Genomic DNA, 23,733 nt, shown 5'->3' with positions numbered 1-23,733 from the left:
TGATAAACATTCACTGTTTGCATGCTTTTAATGAAAAGCTGCAACAGTAAGAAAAAGTTGGGTTAGTGTTAGCAGTAACATTCGAAAATGTAAAGTCTTAATCAGGGAGCTTAAACCACAAACAGTAAAACTGGATTGAACACATGCATAATTTCATGTGTGTGAGGGCGCTTTGAATCTAGCATGCAAAATGGCACTCTGTGCCACAAACAATAAAATCTGTGATATCGAGAGGTAATTACAGACTGTAAATACCATTACCGACCAGAAAATTTAAAAATTAGATTTTGTCTATTTCTTGAAAATCCAAAGGATTATAACTTACATGAAGTTTGAGGAATGTGTCTTTGATCTGTGCACATACTCTTTCGTCTTCTGTACATCAACAAACAGGCACAGAGAGACCAACATAACAAATGGGGTAAATAGTCCAGGTTCAAAAAGAGATTTTTCCTGGGAAAAAGCAATAGATTTTGGCAGTAAGTTCCAGGAAATTCCTAGTATTAAACCCTGGTGCTGGTGGCTTGATATGAGCCATCCAGACGGAGCCAGGTCTCTGTAAGATGAGGGCACTAACAGATTTTTTCGTTCATTCGTCCATTTCATCCACTCAATTTTCCCTTGTCTAGCCAGGAGCAGCCTTAGGTACGAGCTGGGTCATCTTACCTCTTATCCTGGCTCTTTCCCCTCTCCTTCTGGGGAGAATGCCCCCCGCTAAGATGCTTGGTCTGGGTGGACAGAGGATGTCGACAGCAGCTCAAAATCCACTTAAATAAAAAAAAAACAATGTAACAAATTTTGAGTGTGCAACCCTGAAATGCACATCCCTGGCACAGACGACCCTGTGGTTAGTGACATTGGGCTGACCCCAGCGCTGTCATCAAGAGGATTACCAAATAGGTGATGGTGCGCAAAACATGTGAAAGCACAAAGGCGGAGCGAGAGAGAGAAAAACAGAATATATGATAGATACACAGTGAGACATCAAACAGCTAGCAGTGCCATTTATGCAGATTTTAAAGGTAACAGAGCGGATTAGGAAAGGGAGGGGTAGACAGACAAGGTATATATAACCTACTTTTCCATCCAGTGGGAAAAAACAATGAAAGGTAAAAGAGGAAAAGTGGAATCAGAGAGAAAAAGAGAGATTAGTGATGCTACAAGACGGTGATGAAGAGCTCTTGCTTTAGTAAAATGGAATAAATCTATACTCCTAAGAGTATACCAATGTAATACTGCAAACAAGTGTTTCGGCTCAGGCACACATTCTCAGCAGGCTAACAGTGGTTAGGATGTGCAATCACACTTTGCTCAATGGAGTGAGTACATAAACTGTGCAATTCTGTGATTTGTGTGAATGAGTGGGTGTGCTTTTGCACATGGCTCCATTTATGTAGATGCAGTAGGGTTGTATGAAGTCCCCTTGTGAATGCGGTGTGTGTTTGCATTTATGTGCTGTGTGCCCATCCATCCATACATGAGATCATGAGCTTTTCTCAGTCGCTGTTCTTCACCGTGTCAGTGAATTGACATACATGCCATTGTCAGTGCTCTGTCTGTATTTTCAATCAGTCTCCTGTTAGGACCCATTCCACGCAATCACAATTCTGGTGAGAACCACATGTGAGTAAAGGTGATGGTGATCCTGATGTACTCAGACAGGTGCCGTGTATTTTGCATCATCCATTAGCCCAAATCTCACATATACACTGCATCGCAGAGATTGAGGACGCTGTAGATGATGACAGATAATGGGATGCCAGTGACAGCTAGGCATCTCTTTGTACTTTACACATGAATAACCTTCCCAATCTTGTCAGAAGCATTAGGTCTTATGGCTGCAGAGCTGCGCTTCACAGAACTGGGTCTGCAGCTAGTCTGTACAATACAAGAGCTGCGGCATGCTTTCATTACATTAGACGCCGGAGAAAGACTGAATATCTCATGAAAACGGGTTTCTAATTTGCTCAGGGGTCAGGTCGCACATCAGCACATCTGCGTACACTTACTAAGCAAACGTGAGATCCATTTTGTAGCAATCAGAGGAAAATAAAAATCATTTTTAGGCAGGAAAATCAATGAATGGTTCACTGTACTTATTTGTTTTCTTACAGAGAGTTAGATTAAAAGATAAAAATCACTTTAACACCCGCATGATAAATACGAAGCTACAGCCAGTTAGCTTAGCGTAGCAGTAACACTGGGAACAAGGGGAAACAGCTAGCCTGGCTCTACATCATCCATCCACTAGTACCTCTAAAGTTCACGTTACATCTTGTATCTTGTGCAAAAATCAAAAAGTGTTCAATCAAATCAATCAAAAGTGTTTCCACTGGTTGCCTGGCAGCCCCACAGTGGACGACAAGATTCAAAGACATGTCTGCGCCCAGCCAAGAAATAATTTGGCACATAATCCCCCCCACAAAAGCACAATGAGTCACCGTTTTAAAGTTTGTTTTTGATGAAAATAAAAAGCAAACACAAAATACAGCATGCACAATGAAGTTATGCTAGTTGCTTTCATGGTCAATGAAAGCATAACTGCTATTACCTGTCCTTACTGTGCTGTTATTCTCATTTGTGTGATTCAGTATCTCCCCACGTGATAGCAAGCATTTCACTTTTGGCACAGCTGTAAACTCTTTTACCTCTAGACATTGTAGGATTACACTGACATAACAAACCAAGTCCATTGAAGAAATGTAGGATATTCTGAGCTCTGAAAACGTGTAAAAGCCACAATATTAGAGTAGTAGTCTTTTACGATTAGGCTTCACATAATAACACAGTCTCAGTGCTCTTTGCAGCATTGGTCCATTTTATGTAATGGCTGCGAGTCAAGCAGACATTATATTTCCATCTGTTATCTGTATTTGTTTTGTGCTTGTTGCCACCTTATTTTATCACTAACACGGGCTGAACAGAGTCAGTTGCTATTTGCAGTTGGGAATACTAATGGAGGCAATCTGCATCTCGCTGTTCCGCTGCAGTGCCATCGCTCAGGCCTATTCCAAGATGCTTGATTTGTCCTCGCGGCTTTATTGACATCATTACCACATGATGACAGCACGACGGGCTGTTTGTCTCCTGCCTTCCCTCCTACTTTCAGACTCACTTGCGGCATCAGAAAATCTTTAAAATACAGGAAAGGCTCACCGCTCTAAAAGGGTTTGTTGAGATCATAATCTTCATGCGGAGAGTGAGCATTTATCCCGACATTTATTTTCTCCACCTTCTGAATGTGCATATCTGCAGCATTTATATGTAAAGTAATTCTATATAAATATAAAATGTGTTGATCTAAAATATTTTACTGCCTCTTCCTCTTCTTCTCTAATCATTCGTGCTTTCATCTTGCTCTTTTCATTCGTCCCACTGCTCCCCTGTCGTCTCCACAATCCTCTTCATTCATCACATTGCTGTAAGTGAAACATCCTCGGCTATTGTCTTCTAATAGCCAGGCATTCATAAAAAGGGCCACTCTGAATGCACTCTCACATTTGACTAATACCCACTGACACAAATTGGGATCTGATTACTTGCAGAGACACACAGAGCAGGATCCTCCAGCATCCTTGTGAGAACAAACACGGATTCTGTGCTCACGATGTCGCTTGTGCGCGCATGCAAAGTTAATCAGGTCTCGTGTGTGTATTAATTTTTCAATCCTTCACTCCTTTCTCTTGTTCTGCGTCTAAATCGTGCATGTGAGTATGCATGTAATACATGTCCGTGTCGACAGTCAGTTTTTTTCCCAATCTTGAAGCTCATCCTGCTATTTCTAGAAATCATTTTATGTCCTACAGCAGTGCATTTCTGGACTCGGAGCAGGACTTCTGCATCGTCAGATTGTAGCCTGGATGAGCAGTTTAATTTCAAGGAATTATAATCTGCTTGTCCCTAAACTGCAGCGACAACCTTGTCATATTTAACTGTGAATCCTTGAAGGAGCAGAGGCAGGGAGCGGGAGCGCGTCCCCCTGCAGTCGAGTAAGATAACTTAGAAATATTGTTTAAAATAATGACGCTAAATGATTCACATGGATGCCATCCTCGCATGAATATTTCTTTCCGACCGTATTACCCACAACCCCATCGCTACCTTCCACATACTGTTCTTCTCTTCTTTCCTTACTCCTCAGTCTTCCTGTTGTATTGTCATGCTCCTTGGCTTTTAACTTTCTCCTACTCGTCTCCAAGTTTGGTTTCTGAAGTGATGTTCAGTCCCAGCAACCTCCACCAACCAAAAGGGTTAAGAGATGCCGTAAGGATTACAAGTTCTTATGAAATTATTAATATCTAAGGAATAACGTCAACACAAATAACTTGTAACAGTGATTCAATACAAAGTGACAAATGGGACAAAATGGAAACAGACTTTTAGCGTTCACCTCATGTTTACTTACAGCGAGACTCTTTCACGCTGCAAAATTTCAGTATCAATTATATCTAATCAGCTCAATTTTATCCTCAAATGGGTGTAATAGGATAGACTTGTCAGTTTGAAATGAATTACCCAGTCACATGCACATCTCATAATCATGAGTTCAGTGCAGTAACTTAGATTGATGAATGGACTAAATGTCATTCAACACTTAAAATCAAGTTGTTTAGAAACATTACAAGCGTATTGGCATACTGATATGTACTTCCCAGCATGCCTTGCATTTGGGTTCAAGTTCTATTTTTTAAAAACAGTTACATCTGAAACATTTGTTTCCGATGAGTCATGCAGTCTTCTCTATGAACAAATTAAAAACAAATCCAGATAAAGTAAAGATAAGTATCCACTTCAACCGCACCCAGCTCTGTTTCTATATGAGCTACTAAATCCAGAGGCATCATTACAAACAGCCTTGACTCTGAGGACTGGAAATGAGGGGAAACAGCTAGATGATTTAATGATGATTTAATAATGATTTAATCTAAAGACCTAAGAGCTGTATTGTACATGCTGTATATGCTCATACATGTATTTCCTAAAATGTCACTATTACCTGTCAAACCCAATCTGCAACGTAAAATTCAAGCTTGTCTCTTCCAGATTCTCTACCATGCATTAAGTATTACAGTACAGTATATGTCGAATTAATTTTATTATAAGTAAAAAGTCTGTCTGGCAATGTTAGCTGGTACAGATGAAGTACCTGCAATAAACTCAAATTATCAATTTTGTCAGCTGAGAGGTTCTCATTCATGTGGATTTCAGTGGCTGACACATTAATAGGACAGTGCTCCAGAGATGTGAAAGAGGAAATCAAACTGAAACTGTAGAGGTGATGTGCTGATTTTGAAAGGTCTGAGCAACTTGTATTGAGAGGCCTATCACAGCTTCACACAGAGTGACAGGACTGAACAAAAGAGGTGTAGTTGTACTGCTATAAGCTTCCAAAAAGGCCGAACACCCAAGGCCAAGTATTCAAGAGCACACTTGTCCACGAGTGACAGGACACTACCATTATCTCACATTTTGTGGTATACACATGCTCAGACCCTCCACAGTCTGGCGGTCCCCATGGAAACAGCCACCATGCTGCCTTTTAATGCCCCATAAATGGTTTTCCACAATGTGATGGTGCCCCTAACATCTCTGATCCGAAGCTACGGATTAAACCCCTTCAGCCTTTCTGCCATGCTCACATTAGTGTTTAGGGCATTGCCATGGAAAACCCAGTAGGGTTGTGTTTTACTAATGGAAGATAGCACTTGACTAAGCACGCACTTCACAGTGCTGCTGCACTAACAAGGCCACCGCATGCTATTAACTCATTTGACTTGGTTGGACCCTCTTCGAAATGCCCACAAGCACGAAACTTGACTGAGATGTGATCATTTTCATCTGTCTTTGTCTCTCTCTGGATTGCCTTCCTTCCTCCCTTTCCGTCTCCATAGTTCCTCCTGCTTTCTCTCCTCAGACAGCAGTTCTTCAGACATTGTCACTGTGGGGGATAAATGGGGGATTATGTCAAAAATGGAAAGACGAAGAATGAGGTTGATGGGTTTGTGGAACACGGTCAGCATTAAAGTGGGTCCCACTACTGTCACAGCGGAGCATGGAAACTGTCAGGATGATTTAAGAAGAAGCGTATCTCTGTCATAGATAGTTACTCATTGAGGGAGCTAAGTTTCAGTCTGTGCCAGCATCTTTGAGTGAGTGTAGGCTCTCATACAGATGAGTCTCACAGTTGCAGTCCATTAAGGAATCATCAGTGTGGAGAGTCACCGCTGCTCAGACTCAGAGGAAGTGAATTGAACAAAATCACCTGACCAAAACCTCTGCCACAAGCCTGACGCGCCTCACAAAGAGAACAATAAAACGGCGAGGATCCAGCAACAATGGCTGCTATTTTCGATCACAGAAATTTCCTGTAGACTGAAGTGAGTTTGTATCTCTTTCCGATTGCAGCCTGGGAGTCCACGCTTAATAAAACAAATGATGATTGAGGTGTCTAAATAGATTCACTGTAAGAGCTGAGATCATTAGTTATGCTAAGAGCTATGAGCAGCACAGAGTCAGTCATACCAGAGCTTTAACAGCATCAAATGATTCCTCTATGTTGCGCTGTATAATGTTGGAACTCGTTTAAAGGGGCCATATTATGCTCATTTTCGGGTTCATACTTTTATTTGAGGGTCCTACCACAGCATTTTTACATGTTGTAATATTCAAAAACACATTATTTTTCTCATACTCTGCATACTGGTCTTCTCACCGTCTTTGTGAATGCTCTGTTTTAGCTCCTGTCTCTTTAAGGCGCCCCTTCTGGGGAGCCGGGTTTGCTCCCACAAGTCTGAGCAGGCTCTGCCCATCAACTCCCACATCAGACCTGCCATGTCTCTATCAGCGAGTAGCATCAGCCGTGCAACATGCTAACGCCAAGTTCAACAGACTCAAATATAAACCAAGTATAAACAATGAAACATGGCAAAACATACATTTTCAGAGTCTGCTCACAGACAGATGGTATCAGTCCATCCTTTGACTTTTACTGTTACCGGTAGTCTCAAGTAAAATAATGTTAACACAGACCAGTTTCGCAGGACTTTTCTGTCATGTTTCAATCCAAAATAAAGTCAGCTGGGTCTTCACTTGCTCAGATGTTGGGAGGACATGAAGACTGCTTTTTTGCAGCCAAAAGCCGAACAATTTGCATGCTTTGCTGGTGCCTCGACACCTTTTTTTTTTACCAGAGCTAGCGTTCGAAAGACAACAACAAGAGCGGACATTAAGGTGGATTTTTCAGTGGTTAAGATCATCAGCCCCCTGAACGGCTGAGGGAGGTCACATGTTCAACAGGCCCTGCATGTGATGCTGCAGATGGAGCAGGAGAGAAAGAATCCTCATAGTTTGAGGGTCTGCAGACAACACCGGGAACACATGTATCCTGAAAAGATATAAAAAAGTGCATTTGGTATTGTCTGCCTTAAGATAAAACGGTGTGTGAACAGTGTGTATTGTCTTCCTCCCTTGCGTGAGCTACGTTGTTCTTCCTCTGCCTGATTCAGTGCTCTTTTTTTCCTGCCTGTGCCATTAATTTGAATTCTTGTCAAATACTCTGTAATGTTAATAATGAGCAAAAAACCCCAAAGTACTTCTGAAGAGACACATTAATTTCCCAGTGGTGGTCTAGTCTACAACACACATAGCAGTGTTAGCAGGTGGAAAGCCAGTGTGTGATCACTATACTAGTAACTCTTACTGTCTGACCTAGGCTTCTGCACAATAGGAACTACCAGGCTTCATTTATATTTGTTATAATTAGAGCTGCAGCGATTGACGAAAAAGAATCATAGAATTATATGTGCTAAACATTTGCTGCTTCCAGCTTTTTATATGTGGAAATGATGTGCTTTTTTTTGTTGTACTGGACAGTAAACTGAATGTTTTCGGATTTATGATTGGGCAAAAAAGACATTTAAAGACATCACATTCTAAAAATTCTAAAGGGCATTTTTCACATTTTCTGACATTTTATAGATAAAATGAGCAGTTTCAACACATTGGCATTGAAACTCATAGGCCATCTTGTTTCTGCAGTTACTTTTGTCTTGAAGTGTTGTGGCCTTCCTTGACCTTACACTTATGTGTTTAAGAGAGTAGTTGTGTGTTATTACAAGAGGCATAACCCCAAAATGGTTGGTAATACAGTACGAAGAATAAATACTGTATCAAATGCGTAAAAAAAATGACACACAACATTTTCAATTGCCTGTTCTGTGTTTTCTTTGTGTGCACAGATTCTTGTTGGAGAGCTGTGTGCCTTCTTCACCAAGGCAGAGGGAACCCAGGAGAAGACCATTGTCACTGCAGACTGCTGCTACTTCAACCCCCTGCTGAGACGCATAATACGCTTCCTAGGTGAACACAATGTTTTGTAGAACACAGCCCCTCTAGAGGCTCTTAATGCGCCTGTGGAGGGGCATTTGTGTGTTTGAGACACCAGATAAAAGATTAAAATAACACGGAAGACATGGTTGACGTGTAAGAACGTGCCATGCTCCACTTTGGAGTCTGTCAACCAGAGCTGTTAATTGAACCACAATCTAACATATTCAGGATCATGGTAGGAAGACACTTGTGAATATTAAATAGCCTGCAAATTTGCATCTTGAGCTGAATCAGCTGAGGTGGCGGCTTCTGTTGCAATTTCATACCTCAGCTGATAATAATGTGTTGGGGCTATTTTAGGGAGGGAAAACTTTATCGCCCGTTTTATCACATAGTGCTGTTTTGATAATGTTCTGTCAAACATTTATGCTTTTCTCCATCTTTTGATATTTCTTTGAACCTTTTTTTCCCCTTCTGCCTCTCTTCTGGCTTTACACCACCTCTACCGCCTTTTCCACAACTCCTACTCCTACCACCCAGGTGTCTATGCCTTTGGCCTATTCACTACCACCATCTTCGCCAATGCTGGCCAGGTGGTGACAGGAAACCAGACGCCTCACTTCCTGTCCGCCTGCCGACCAAACTACACAGCGTTGGGCTGCCAGTCCACCATGCAGTACATCGCAGAGCGCCGTGCCTGCACAGGCAACCCACTGATTGTCATGACTGCACGTAAATCCTTCCCGTCCAAGGACGCAGCACTCAGCGTCTACTCCGCAGTGTATACAGTGGTAGGTTGGACCATGCTGGACGTGATTCTGAGTTCTTCTTTGAATACAGGCTGCCAATTAAAACCTTGCTTACTCAATTACAGATGAATAAACCAATGTTTTTCGTATTTGCTCATTTGCTGCAGTTATTCTCTGAGTCTGAAGTACTGGATTGTTAGTTAAACTGATTTATGTAAAAGGCTGTTTTTGACCAGGAAACGCACAATTATAGATCACAGCTTGGGGATACAGCCCCAACTACCTTAAATTCAGTAGCAAGCCTCGGCCACTGGCTGGAAATATGAAATCACAATGAATCATAAAGAATATAATATTTTAAAGGTGTGCTCTTAAAGTGTCCATATCCACCCTCATACTTTAAATGCAACCACACCACCTCTAAAATTCCATTTGTGTTCAGTCTGAGCTCACTTTGTAAAAAGGATGCTTTTCCCCCTGAACTCACCCATAATTGTTCTAAACGTACTTTGTTGCAATAATCCTCCATCTTGTTAACCTTTAACCAGCTCTTTTTGAAAAGCCTTGGTAGCTTGTAATGATACATGCTCATGTGTCTTGTGTTGCGTCCTGTGTTCGGTGTACCCTACTGTGCACTCTCCTGTTTGCCTCTCTGTAGATGTACGTGACACTGGTGTTTAAGACCAAAGGCACGCGGCTCACAAAGCCCACCATCAGCCTCACCCTTCTCTGTCTGGCCATGCTAGTAGGCATAGTGAGGGTGGCTGAATACCGCAACCACTGGGCTGACGTCCTGGCGGGATTCTTCACCGGCGGAGCCATCGCTGTGTTTCTGGTGAGAAGAGGCTGGACTGAACTAGAGTTTTAGCGTCAGCGTGGGGTTAATGCTCCTCCTTGCTCTCACATCTTTCTTTCCTCCTGCTTCTCTCTGCCTCTCTCTCCTGGTCTCTGTCTCCAGGTGACTTGCGTGATTAACAACTTCCAGCAGCTGCAGCCCACTCCTCCTCCACCGCGGCCCCAACGCCCAGAGTCTGTGCTGGGCATGCCGATGGTGACGCTGCCCTGTGTGGAGAGTCCACTCGAAAAGTTAAGTGGCCCTCAGGTAAGGGGCGGGGGTGGGTGTGAAGCACGGCTGCGCTCACAGAAGAGGGGCTGAGATACACACCCCTTGTCTCTTACCTGAATCCGTTGTCCTCCTTTTGTCCCCCCAAATGACAAATCCCGAAACATGCATGCTCCAAGCCCCCCAGTCCCAACCGAAACACTGGAGTGAATCCTTTAAATCCCCGTTGTTAGCTGAGAGGACGGAACAAATTCTAGTGTGAACGTTTTGCTTTGGGAAGAGGCGCTACCTTACTCCAAAAGCGTTTTTCCTTGTTATCGGGGATTTAGAGAGTCACTTATCTTTTTGAGGCGAGTCAGCATTTTGGCTGACACACTTGAGGTGTAACTTACCATCCTGACACAATGCAAAGCAGTTGGCTGGAGGAAAACTACAAACTCAGCTGAGGCTATAAGAAAATAATAGTAAAAAGTGGGAGCGATTGCAGAGCTACCCTGAAGTTGTCTTCTCCTCAACCGTGCTGCATTTTCTGAAGATATTCTCTCAGCGATGGAGTGGCAGTGCAGTCCACGTCCAAATATTTGGGAAAATGTCTTGCGTCCTCTGTGGTCTGTCACCGTCACTAACCCTCACCTGATTGCCTCTTTTCCTCTGTCTCCCACCTTGCCTCTCTCCTCTCAATCTGCCCCCTTGTCCCTCACTCTCCTCCAGCACCCTGCACTCTCCTCCGCCTCCCCACCTTACAACACCTACGTCCAACCATTCTAACCAACTTTAAATCTCCTTCGCCCATCATCGTCACTTCGCACCACCCCCGTCATCTGTCGCCTTATTTCTGTTTTTGCTCTGTGCACCTGTTTTCTCCTCTCTCCCCCGCCCCTCATCCCGTGCATTGCTCTTGATTATTCTTTTCTTCACTTTTCTCTCTCCTTCGCCTCCTCTCCGCCCCGTCCTCTCTCTTTCTCACTCCTCTCTTTCCCCTGCAGACTCCGCGGGGATCTCCGTTCACCGAGATCACATGACCATCAGCCCTATCGGTTCCCCGCCACCCCCGATGTCCTCATACCGTCTCGCTCCATTTCCAGCGAAGTCTAGACCAGTCAGAGCAGCACTCGCCGCACTGCGCCGCCCATCCGGCTGGGGGCTATGCAACGCTGCACCGTTCTTACTCCACGCAGGTCTAGACCTCCCCTAACACACACACACTTACACTCCATCCTGTTGCCCTCTCAACCCCTGGGGAACCGATAGGCAAATTCTTCAAAGACTTTCTCTTTGCTGGACACCCAGTAAAGTAAAGAGCTGAACATTCAGTACAGAGTCAGGTACATCTCCTTTTTTCTCATTTTGAATATTCTGATTAATGACTTTTGTTGTCATTTTTTAAAATAAACTCAATCACGAGAAGCTCACCGTCATCTTCAGTGGTGTGGAAAGGAGGGAGCAACACATCAAACTGTTACCACTGAGAATGTCCTCTCCTATTTTTTATTTTTTATTTTATTTTCTTACGACAGTATGAACAAGTTTCGACCCGTTTGACGGAAAATGTGAGAATGAACCGTATGACTCCCAGGACACAGCTCTGATGCCTGCTGTCAGGAGTTTGACATGTCGGACCAAAGAAACCCACTGAAGGATATGTGTGTTGCTGAGATTTACCCGTAAAAGCACCCTTTTAGCAAGCCATACGCGCACACACACACACACACACACACACACACACACACACACACACACACACACACACACACACACACACACTCACTCTTTTTCTCCCTTGGTCTCCTTTTCTCACCCTCTCTCCTTATCTCATCCTATTCACACACAACCTCATACACTTCACATCCTCACACACACACACACACACACACACACACTGTAGTCTGAGTATCAGTGCCCGAGTCAGCTCCGCATGAGGTTTACTCAGATCAAAGAATCCATTTCATATCTCTCAGCAGAAGCACCAGACAAGAGCAAACAGGATGAAAGTACCGACATCTCCACTTGGCTTTCTTCTTCATGTTTTCTCTCTCAGATGGTTGCAGCTTCGCCAAAAAAACGATGTGAAACACAAACACATTTCATAAGACAAAGACTGCAGGTGGCACAAACAGCGAGCCAAATAAAGTGTATCGTATTCAGGAGCAAATATTTGTTTTTTGTATTTGTTTGAGAAAAAGGAGCCTTCATACAAAACACTTTTCTGCGATGCCAACAGACTTTTTTTTGTTTTGGTTTTGTTTCACTCCCGGCGGCGTCGCTCACCCTGAACTGGAATTTCCTCGTCGCCAAATCCAGACTGCTTGTGTCATGTAATTATTGTGATTAATTTCTGAGATTTTATTCATAGATTTATTTATCGACATGTATATATGGTGTGGTTGCCATAAGCGCTCCATGCGGCGTGACAGTTTTGCTGATTTTGATTTGCACACCCCTCCTTCCCATCCAAGTTTTTTTTTTCCTCCTTCCTCTTCCTCTCCCCACACATCTTTTTACAACCTTTGTTTAGTTCTCGTCTCTGTGGTATCTTGACTATAATACCATCACTGTGCTGTGAAATGTTTCCCTCTGCTGGACACCACACACACACACACACACACACACACACACTCTCACACACACTCTCTTTGTGAGGACACTCATTCCCTAACCCCTTACCCTAACCTTAACCCAGTTATAACCTTAACCATAAAACTTCACTGTCAAATGGTCCTTGGAAGTTGTGTGGACTGGCCAAAATGTCCTCACAATGCAGAAATGTCCTCATAAAGATGGTTTAAAACCAAAATTTGTTTTCATAAATATTCAAAGACATGCTCGAGCACACACACACACATACACACACACACACACAAGAATAAAGACCTGTCTCACAGAGCACATGTATATTCAAGCAAATGCACACATATGCACAATCACACTTAAGTCCCCCTAACCTCGTTACTGTACATCCCCTCCCCTTGATCCACTTTCTAACACTGAAACCCGTTTGTATCATATTGTAAATAGCTCTTTTTTGTATTGAGAGTGTGATTTTTACACAAGCGCCACCGACACTCAGTGTAGAGATTGGGGAAAATCTTGTATTTAATATGTTGATGGAGAACAGTGTGTATGAAGGGGCTGAACCACTCTGATCCAACACTGGATCGGATGGAAAACACCCAGACGGCTCACTCTTTGAATCAAATCACCAGACTAAGGTTAGACTGGGAGAGATGTTTACTCATAGTTCATTAGGCACTGTGTGTTCAAGAGGTTATGAACTTTAAGTCCTTTCTGTTTTGAATTCTCACACTAGCATAAATAGTGGACCTTCATCAGTTTTTCCCAGTTTTGTTGTCAGATCTTCAGACGTGTTCATGGTCTTATGTTGGCTCACACAAGTCAAGAACGAAGGACAAGCTAACACAAACACATGTTAAAGCAGAATTATTTGACTTTTCTAGTAACTCCAGGGCACGTGGACTAGTTTTGAACATAACAAAGACATACACCATAATGTCGTGGCTAACTTGTTAGAACACTTAAATCAGCTGTGCTTCCTGCCACCTGATGAATGGAAGTCCAATATTCACTCTCACGTTAACAGTGTTTTCTGTTTCCCTGAACTCCTGAGAAGCATTTCTGGCTCTTCCGCTGCTAAATGCTCTACTGTGTCCACCAACACATGACTTTGTCCGTCAGCTGTTTGGCGCTTGGCGGCTAGCTACTGTGTATCACAGCTTTTCCACAGCTGCCTGCTGCCTGCTGGGAACAAGGTGTTGATGATAGATTGAGACTGAACCAAATGTTGAAGTCACACTTTAACCATTAGCTGACAGAGCTCATCACAACGAGAAATATCTGTCACATTACACATGGGCATTTGATCCTAAAATAAAAATAGTGATTGCCGCAGCATTCAGAATTCAAATCTAAAACCGTTGAGGTTTGGTTGGAAATCCTGTAGGGAGTCCCTTAAGTCTAAATTGATGATTGTTTTTAGTAGTCTAAATGGATAACTCTGACGACTTTGTCATGTGACCAAAAAAAAATCACTAAATGCTCTCTAAATATCCACGTTGTATTTTTGTGAGCTTCGCCTTACTTTAGCTTGTTGATTTTCACTCATGTAATGTAAGACCAAGAACATGTCTGGAGATTTAACAACAGAAAAAGAGATCAAACTGTATTCTGGTCCGCTATTAGCTAGAAGACAAAAGTATCATCTTTTGGGACTAGCTAACAGATAGCCAAGAAGCGTATTTTTTTTATTTTTCTTATTATATATTACTTCGATCAAGCCACGACCATGTGATTATATGTGCAGTACAACCATCAAGAGTACGAGCTGAGTCACCCATACATGTTATCCAGTGGATGTTAGGTTCAATTATCTCATGTGAGAATGATGAAGTAAAGATTTACCAAGCATCTTGTTCTTTGAGTTCACTGTTTCAAGAAAAAAAACAAAAAAAAACAATCACAATAATTGTGACACCCTGGTAGCTCAGAGAGCCGGGGCACATGAACCCCACGTACCTGCAAAGTTGTGAACCTGAGTCAGACATGACCTTTGCTGCATGACGTCCCTTTCATATTTTTCCTCATTGCTCTCCAACCTTTCATGTCCTGATGAAGCAGAAATGCCTTAAAATAATTTTAATGGGAAAAAAATGGAACATCACAAAATACATGAAGTACTTTCAAACTAGTGACAACCTACTGTATGATTCTAAGTGCAAGCGCAAGCCTCTTGCTTGTGTAAAACCTCGGTAGCTCTTCTGTGATGCAGTCACTCAATGTCTGATTCAGTGTTCACTGTGTGAGCTCTGCTTTAGCACAAGAAATACATGAGTGGGATCCAAACACCAAATGAAAAACACCCCTCAGAAAGAACCAGATTCTCTTCAGGTCAGATGTTTTCCCTGGTTCAGCCGTCAGCACCACAGCTTTACTCTTCCTGTAAAGTCTGTAGTTACTTTAGTCTTCAGTTTAAATCAAAGAACAAGCACGCCTCTGCTGACTGACGTGAATAAAAAGCACCAGTCTCCTTCGGATCTGCAACTCTGAGGGAGAAACGCGTTTCCTTTGATCCTGTTGCAGCAGGCCCTCTGTTTTGTAAAGATTTGTGTGATGAGAAAAAATAAATGGATATTGCAATAAGAAAAAGCTGTCTGTGTCGGCGCGCGCTGTTTGTTTTGCTGCAGCGTTCACACCGTGATTTGGTGTGAATTCTGTTTGCGTGTGTACAGTGTGTGTGTGTGTGTGTGTGTGTGTGTGTGTGTGTGTGTGTGTGTGTGTGTGTGTGTGTGTGTGTGTGGAGGGGGGTCTGTTTGTGTGTGGGATTTTACAACTGCTGATCACTGAGGTGTTTGTCCAATCAGAGCACAAGTTGGTTCATCAAGCGTGACTCTGATGTGTACCATGTTAGTACCATTTTTTCATTGAGCTTTATTGAGAATTCTGCATGATGAGATGCATTATGGGAACTTTGGATCCAGTGTTTTTTGAGTTTGATCCACACTAGGGACTAAAAGTCAGGATACGTCGGCCTCTGCTGCACTGATTTTGACCTTTTTAAAAATGTGTCTCTCCCCTACTTTACATACTATAAAGGCAACACTGAACACTCACTTCTCAATCTTCATCCCCAGGTGGATTTTCTCATCAAGACCAAAAGGCCCCTTCACACCAGACACCAAAGAGCTTTCTTGAACAGAGACAGGGTAACTATCTCACCCCCCTTGAGCACCTCTTAGCATGTGCCATCTCCATGACAACTGAGCCAGCTATCTGGCGATGAACACCACGAGTTATGGTTCCAAACACAGCTAGTAATTGCACCTTGTGTTAAGGCTCCTCAAATCAAACTATTTATTTATTTTTGGAGGATTTTCTTTGCCTTAGCATTGTTGAAATCAGTTCCCACGGGCGGCAGGAGAACTCAGATTCTTTACTTAATTAAAAGCACTAATAAATAAATAAAATGAATAAAATACTCCATACCTGCATACCTCCTACTCAAGTAATAGAATAGTGCAGTGTTATACCACATAAGATTATTAGAGTGTTTACTGTTCCAGCTGGTTGATGTGGAGCTGGTTTTGAATACTTCATAAATGGTTATTGGTAGTTTAGTCCAGTCGCTCCCAGATAAATGTGCTGTGTCGTGAGAGGATTAATGGCATACCAGCAAAGAAAAAACAAAGCTGCCTTACACAAATCTGTTTTAAATGTTTTGGCCTTCTCTCTAATCATTCATTGTTTTCAAATACTGGTTATGTCTTTCCTCCTTGAGAATAAAACGGTTATTTGGATAAAACCATCTTAGAGGTTTAGAAGGGAAATGACTCTTTGGAGCTGCTAAGAACTCTCTGGCATCAGAAACTTGACAGGGATCCAATCAGGAGGACACAGGACAAAAAGAAGCCACTGGTTTAATTCTAACATTGTGTTGCAGTTTCTAATAACACAATGTCATATGCCTTATTATGTAAATCTTTTTTTCTGTAAAGTAAGATTAATCATCAAATAAATGTAGCTCTAAGCTCCAAAAACACTGAGTCTTAAACTCACTGAGCTTATTCTCTCAGACAGGCTGTTCTCACAGGGTGAATCGTGCTCTCAAAGACTGGCGAACTATCTCTGATCTATAATGTCGGCGGAGCTCTCTTTTAAGACCCACAATATGACCCTAAAATTAAATGAAAACTAGAGAATACCCATAAAAATATCCAATGTCCAATCACTCACAGTCCTGTCCCACCTCGAGTGGCTCAACCTATTGAGACGACTCTTCACTATGACAGGCTCAGTACTGCCACCATGTGGCGTAATGTGCTCCTCCTCATCGTGCACCTCAAATGGATCTGGATCTTTATGGGGACTATGAAAGGACATTTTAATACCTCAGCATATTCATGTTTAGATTCCTCTAAATCACGGCTTTCTGATTCTCCCATGCAGATTTTGAGAAAGTTAAGCTGTAGCACATTCAGGTCAAGGACTAACCAGGTGACACTAAATCACATGAAATTTAAACATCAAACCAACCTTCACTCTCATGTTTCTGTCTGGTGACTCTAACATGCACCTGTTTAGAATGCCTATATGGCTCCCGTCACCCTCCAGAGGTTATGCATTTGCAGCTTAAATCCACAAGATGGCAATGTACATCACAGACATGCACTTGTATATGTTTTGAAGGACTCTATTCAGACATCTTTCAGGCTCATGAGGAGGTTTCTCGAGCTGTGTCATGAAATGAGAGGAACAATCACAGCAGTTAATGGGAAGATCTGCACCTGTGTGCGCTAATGAGACATAATGAGATCCATTTTCTTAAAGTCGCAGATAATGGAAAGAATTACTTATACATCAACGCCTCTACACCCTTCACTCTGCATGCTCGATTTCCACAGTGAGTGCCTTTTTCACTCATTTCAGGAATTCACACCCATAAAACACAGCGAACACTATACATGAATTACACTGAAAAGCTGATCAAAGAAACCTTACAGTACAGCTGACACTAATTGCAGCCAGCTAAATTCTCCAGACTTTAGAGAGATGCACCTGCAGTTCCTAAAAAACCTCTGCTCGACTGAATTTAAACGACCACCCAACATCCCAGTCAGAGAGGTTCAAAGGATGACGCTGTTTCCGTGGTGAAATCCCACCTGCAGCGTCTTTCTGCCTCTTTTCTTTTTTTGCCCGTACCGGCCTCATTAGTGTGGGCAGCACAACTCCCTCTGTTAGTTTGCTGGGAATTTTAATTCCACAGTGTTCTTCTCCGCATTCCAATCACAGGAGTTTTCTGGTAATTTTAGGTAATTTCATTTTCAACCAGCATGCTCATTTGGTTTTGGGGTGGGTGAACGTGATCAGTGTGACCAAATGCTTTAAAAGGAGTGCAGTGCTGAGTGATTTACAGACTGCATGTGAGGGGAAGAAGCCACAGAGCGAAGGGACGAGAGAATAAAAAGTAAAGGGATATTTCTCGGAGAGTAATCAAGTTTTGCCTCTATGCAAATGAAAAGATCTGATATTGCTGTCTTTGTCTGAATGCATTACCACCACAGTGTATATAAAGCAGCATGTTAGAGCCAATATTCTTACATTTGAATGTGTTTAGGGGGGAAACACAAACTAGATATAAATATAAAGGACAATGGAAAATAATTCAGTGTAAAGTTATTTGGTGGAACATCAAAATGTCTTCTTAAGGACGTGCAGCTGTTTGCACTCCTCAACATCGCCACAATCATCCTGCTCCTTTTCATGGGAGATTTTAATATGTCAGCATATTCATGTTTAGACGGCGTCACAGCTTCGTGATTCTCCCATGCCCGTTTTAAGAAAGTTGCTGCAGTTGCTGAAAGAGCTGTAACGCATCTGAAAAACAACAAAAAAACAACGTTTAGTCTCATTTTCGGTTTGGTGACTCTAACATGCACCTGTTAGGAACATGTATGTGTCTGCTAATGTATCTGTGCGTCTAATAACATCCACTGGCCTGCTGTCTTTCATGGATCATTAACTGGTGGAGGTTGCTGATGTTTTACCTGGCACATATACTGTAGCTGTAGCCTCAGTCTTTTAGTATCTATGCATGCTGCTCACAAGAGCCTTCTTTTTCAGATGGTGAAATTAAAACATTGGTTGGGGACAGCATTTTCAGATCATGTGTCTAATTTTAGCTTAATTAGCCAACTAGGTATAACTGAGCAATCCTGCTATCGACAGTTGACATTTCAGCGGTAAAATTGACTGGCTACAAATGAGAAGCCTGCTCTTGTTGGCATCTAACTCAAATCAAGGGCCCATTAAAATGACCAAGAATTAAGATAATGTGTCGTCTTTTCTCAAATAACACCAGTCTATTTAACTTCTATTTCAGTCTATCGTGATACTTATTGGATCACATGAAGTTTTTAAAAACAATCCAACGTGTTTTAATAAAGTTAATTTTGAATCTCGCGTTTATTCCTTTATTTCAGGCCCTGGTGCATATTTCCAAGTTTTTACAGGAGTTTGAGCAAGCAGGTGACTGATGAGGAGGAAAGCAGGAGGAGGCACAGCAGAAAATCTATAACAACCAGACAATGGGGCATTCCCACTTGAATCTCAAATTCCACCGTGTTGTTTTCTACCTGCTGGGATGCGGGGCCTGTTTCTAAAAGCGGGTGCTGTGGGTTCGGGGCATCAGTTTCCCCTGACAGTTGGGAGGTGAGGCGCAGTCAGCTGAGGCGCTCCATTGAGGAAGTTGCACATGTCATCATCGTGGTTAAGTGGAGGAGAGACAAGCCGGATGAGTCATGATGGGACAGACATAGATGTGGATGGGAGGGAGAAGAGCGTGTGTGTGTGTGCGTGTGCGTGTGTGTGTGCGTGTGTGTGTGTGTGTGTGTGCGTGTGCGTGTGCGTGTGCGTGTGTGTGTTTTTTTGCTGGCATCGAATTTGTATAGAATATAAGCAATAGAGCAGGTGCCCCTCGCTGCTCTGCCTCTTATTTTATTTTCTTTTTACATGAAAAATAACACATACACACCTCTTTCTCTCTCCCAAACACACACACACACACACACACACACATATATACACTCACATGTACAGATACCAGATGTCAGCTCAATATTAATTTAGTTAAATTATAATTGTTCAGGCAGAACTACTGGCTGACTCAATGAAATTACACATAACCGTGAGTTATTGATTTTGTGTTATGTGCAGTGGGTGTGAAATAAATTGAAAGTATTACTACAGCATCAAAGTGTGCAGCGCCGACAAGAACATAATGTATACACTTAAATCGTCCTTCTAACATGACTAGCAATTACAGATACCCATTGAAAAGCAGGAAGATTCAATCAGGCAAAGTTGAGATTCATATCCAGCGGTGGAGCGGGGTTAATTAGTATACTTGGCTTTAACCAACCATGCAGGATGTTGAAGGGTTGAAGGATAATGTTTGTTTAGATACACGGGCGCAGTGTCTACAGATAATGTCTTCATTAACTATTGATGCGCTCACACGCGCAGGCAGATAGCCCCTGTATCTCCTCCAGCATATATGCTGCATTCCCTCCACCTCCACACCTTTCTCCTCCTCTCACTCTGTCTCCTCTTTATCTGAGCATCCAAGAAAATCTGTAAACCCCCCCCCCCCCCCCCCCACCACCACCACCACCACCACACACCTCCTCCAACACCCTTGGTTTTTCACGTCTGCACTCTCCTCCCTTCTCTTTCCTCTCCCCCACCACTTTTCTCTATCCCTCATCTCCGTCTTCATTCTCTCTTTCTTTCTCTCTCTCTCTCTGTTTCACTTGAACATAAGCGCAAGGTACACGCCGCCCGCCCATCCTCCCTTCCCACCCCCAACTTCGAACACCCCCCCACCCACCACCGCCACCACATGCACGCACACACACACAGCTCTTCACTCCTTGCATTATCTTTCCCGGAAATTGCATTTCCAGCACAGCCAGGGCCCCATTATGAAGAGGGAGCGACATGCTGTAACCTTTTTAAAAAGCCATTAGTGATGCACCTGCCCCTCCCCCTCCCTCCCTCACAGTACCCACCCCTTAGACCCCCACCAACCCTCACCCTTCAAACATAGCGCCCCCCCCCCACCCCCACCCGTCCTTCTCCCTTTTTTTCACCCTCCCTGACCCCTCCCCACCCTTATGGCAGCTGTAATGTTATTAGGCCGTTTCTACAGCCATTATTCGGCCAGCTCCCCACTCCCTGGCTGAACATGGAGCAGATGCAGAGGGAGCAGTGCAGGGCAATGGGTGCAGCGATAAGTGTGCAGAGGGTCAGGTGTAAAGGAGGGTTTGTAGAGAGGTGATGGATGGATGGATGGATGGAGGGGGGTAGGAATAAAATTGAATGCATGCGGTAGAAAAGACAGGAATGTGAGCAAGAGAGGAGAAGAGAGCTCAATCGATAAAGGTAAACAATGAACTGTCTATCTCTCCATCCCCCATCCGTGCTCCCTCTTTCGCCTCCTTATATAAACACAAACAGCAACTGTAACACCGGACCCGCGTATCACGCTCAGCATGCACAAATATGTAAACAGACACAGTATAACCTGCACACACAGACGCACACGCAGCTGCAGCTGCTTGATACACAGTCAGTAGTGAGCCTGTTGAAGGAGCACTATTGTTGTTGCAGTGTCATGTAGTGTTGTAGTTGTGGACCACACTGGCTGCATTATCGTCCAATTAGAATGCAGAGACAAGCCAAGGAGGGCAGTAAAGAGGGAAGTGGAGTGCCATGAAGCAGTGGAGAGACAGAGAGAGAGGGTTGAGACAAGCCAGGCACACAGACAGACACTAAATCCAATTGCATGGGCAGGTTCCAGGAAACGGATAGTGAGAGATAGAGGAGGAGGTGAAGGAAAAAGTCTTTTTTTCCCCCTACTACTTCTTCTTCTTCTTCTTCCCCTTCTGTATAGCACACAGCAGAGCATGCAAGCCCTAATGCAGCAGCTGTAGCTTCACTGTGCTGTACAAGCCTACACAATACACTGAGCGCGGCTTAGACCACTGACTGACTGTCAATGTGATGGAGGTGCTGCACTATGCAGAGGCATCGGAGGGAAACCCAGAGGACACAAATCCATAAAAACAACCCACTGTATATTTTATGATTCTGCCCACTTCATAAAATCCCACCATCACGCAGGAGGATGTTCATTAAAGCAATTATTGACAGGATCACAGCACTGCACAGGCCCTTATGCAAGGTGACTGTAGTGAATGTTTACAAGAATATCTCAGAAGTCTATGTATTCACACTGTTAATGTGATCCTAATGCTTAGCAACATATCGATCAAAACTGCATGAGATGCTGAAGTAGGTTCAAATGATGGCCGGAGCTGGCAGTAAGGTTTGTAATCCTCCCCCATACAAGTCCCCCGTGTCTACTGGATGGTAACAGGGCTTGATTCACTTCACAGTCACTGAGGGCGCCGTCCTCCGGCTCTTTCTTGGCTTCAGAATAATGACACCACTCTCATGTCTGTCCACAGAACGTGGAGCTACAGTTAGCAGCAGGGTAGCTTAGCTTAGCCTTAGCTTAGTGGAAATGAGAAGACAGTGTCCGAAGGTAACAGAGACCACTTAGGAGCACCTCTAAAGCTCATTATATAACATATCAGTTGTAGCCTTGCACATAAAACCACGTTAAACCACAACTCAGGCTAGCTGTTTCCTCCTGCTGCTAGTCTTGCTAAGCTAAGCTAACAGGTTGCTTATACACAAGAGTGCTATCAATCACATTTTAAAGTGTATTTTCTCAAAATGCCAAACTATTTCTTAGTGAGTACAAGGACAGATGTGTTATCAGCAAAATGTACTATAATTATCAAAAGTAAAAGCATTTGTAATGCAGCAAAATACCTCATGTAAGTCTGTGTGTCAGTGATATTAAGCTGTATTAATGGATTGCTAATACTGATTAGCATTATATTGGTATAGCAGGTGTAGGTGGAGCTCATGTTACCCACTGATATATCCTACTGTTGTGTAGTCAAAGAAATACTTCCCTAAACTCATTTTCTTAAGATTGATACCATGTTTATGTCTGTACGTTAAGAATTCTATCTACAGCCAGCTGGTTAGCATAGCTTAGCTCAGCTTGTTTTAGCATAAAGCCTGGAAACGGTGGGAAACAGCTAGCCTGGTATAAAAATCATCAATCTGCCATGTTACATCCTGTTTGTTTCATCTAAGCATAAAGTTGCATAAATAACAAAAATCTATCTATCTATCTATCTATCTATCTATCTATCTGAGCCTTTCTCTTTTCTACTTTCTCTTCTGGTGTCGCTCATCTCTCTCCAGCTAACCCCATCAACCCCATCCTCACTTCCTCTCGCTTTCTCTCTCTCCAGACACTGACACCAAATCCCACAACAGACGCCCTGCTGATCGATACCATGACATCATCAGGCGTGGACATCATCAGTGGGCTGTGGGCGAGGTGCTGACCTGAAAAGCACACACACACACATCCACACACATACAGCAGGACCTGAGGGACTGAGCCGAGCTTAGCTTCCCCGCATCCCATCCGAACCTGCATAACCCCTGCCTGCCTGCCTGCCAACGCTGCTGCTGCTGCTGCTGCTGTTGCTGTAGTAAATCTGACTGATGACAGGCCGAGGACCTCTTTCACACACACGTAAACACATGGACACACACGGCGCTAACAGACAATGAGGACATTCCCCCTGAGTGAGCTGTTGAGAGGAGGCCAGGCTCATGGGTGTAAGTACAGTCAAGACAAAGCGCTGCACTCTGAGACTGTTAAACCGCACTGCAGCTGTCATATTTGCACTATTTCACCCTCCTTATGGGGCTAAATGAAAAACAACTCTATCAGAGTCCTAATTGTGTGCGAAGCATTGAGTGTCACTACAGCCCCTCTCTTCTATCGTACAATGAAACCTTTTCATTCCAAGCCTGACTGACTGACTGACTGACTGACTGACCTGGTTATTGTCTGACCAGACCTGGACAATACATGTACATGCAGTTTAATGTCTGAAGCTGTCACCAGCTTTACAGCCAGCTGGGAGGCTC

The 23,733-nt window shown here is 43.2% G+C and overlaps 1 protein-coding gene across 1 annotated transcript in view; it reads left to right on the top strand.

Annotated features, from left to right (window-relative positions):
* plppr2a (phospholipid phosphatase related 2a) overlaps positions 1-11,454 on the top strand; it is a 38,654-nt gene extending 27,200 nt beyond the window's left edge. The window contains exons 3-7 of the mRNA XM_070848315.1: positions 8,238-8,358; positions 8,869-9,119; positions 9,736-9,912; positions 10,036-10,163; positions 11,127-11,454. Of these exons, the coding sequence (XP_070704416.1) occupies positions 8,238-8,358; positions 8,869-9,119; positions 9,736-9,912; positions 10,036-10,163; positions 11,127-11,235 (786 nt within the window). The 3' untranslated portion in view covers positions 11,236-11,454. The remainder of the gene's footprint in view (positions 1-8,237; positions 8,359-8,868; positions 9,120-9,735; positions 9,913-10,035; positions 10,164-11,126) is intronic.
* The last annotated feature ends 12,279 nt before the right edge of the window (positions 11,455-23,733 follow it).

Source organism: Pempheris klunzingeri, chromosome 17 (genome assembly GCF_042242105.1).
Source record: "Pempheris klunzingeri isolate RE-2024b chromosome 17, fPemKlu1.hap1, whole genome shotgun sequence".
In the NCBI taxonomy this organism is placed as follows: domain Eukaryota; kingdom Metazoa; phylum Chordata; class Actinopteri; order Acropomatiformes; family Pempheridae; genus Pempheris; species Pempheris klunzingeri.
This window is presented reverse-complemented; position numbering and strand designations above follow the sequence as displayed.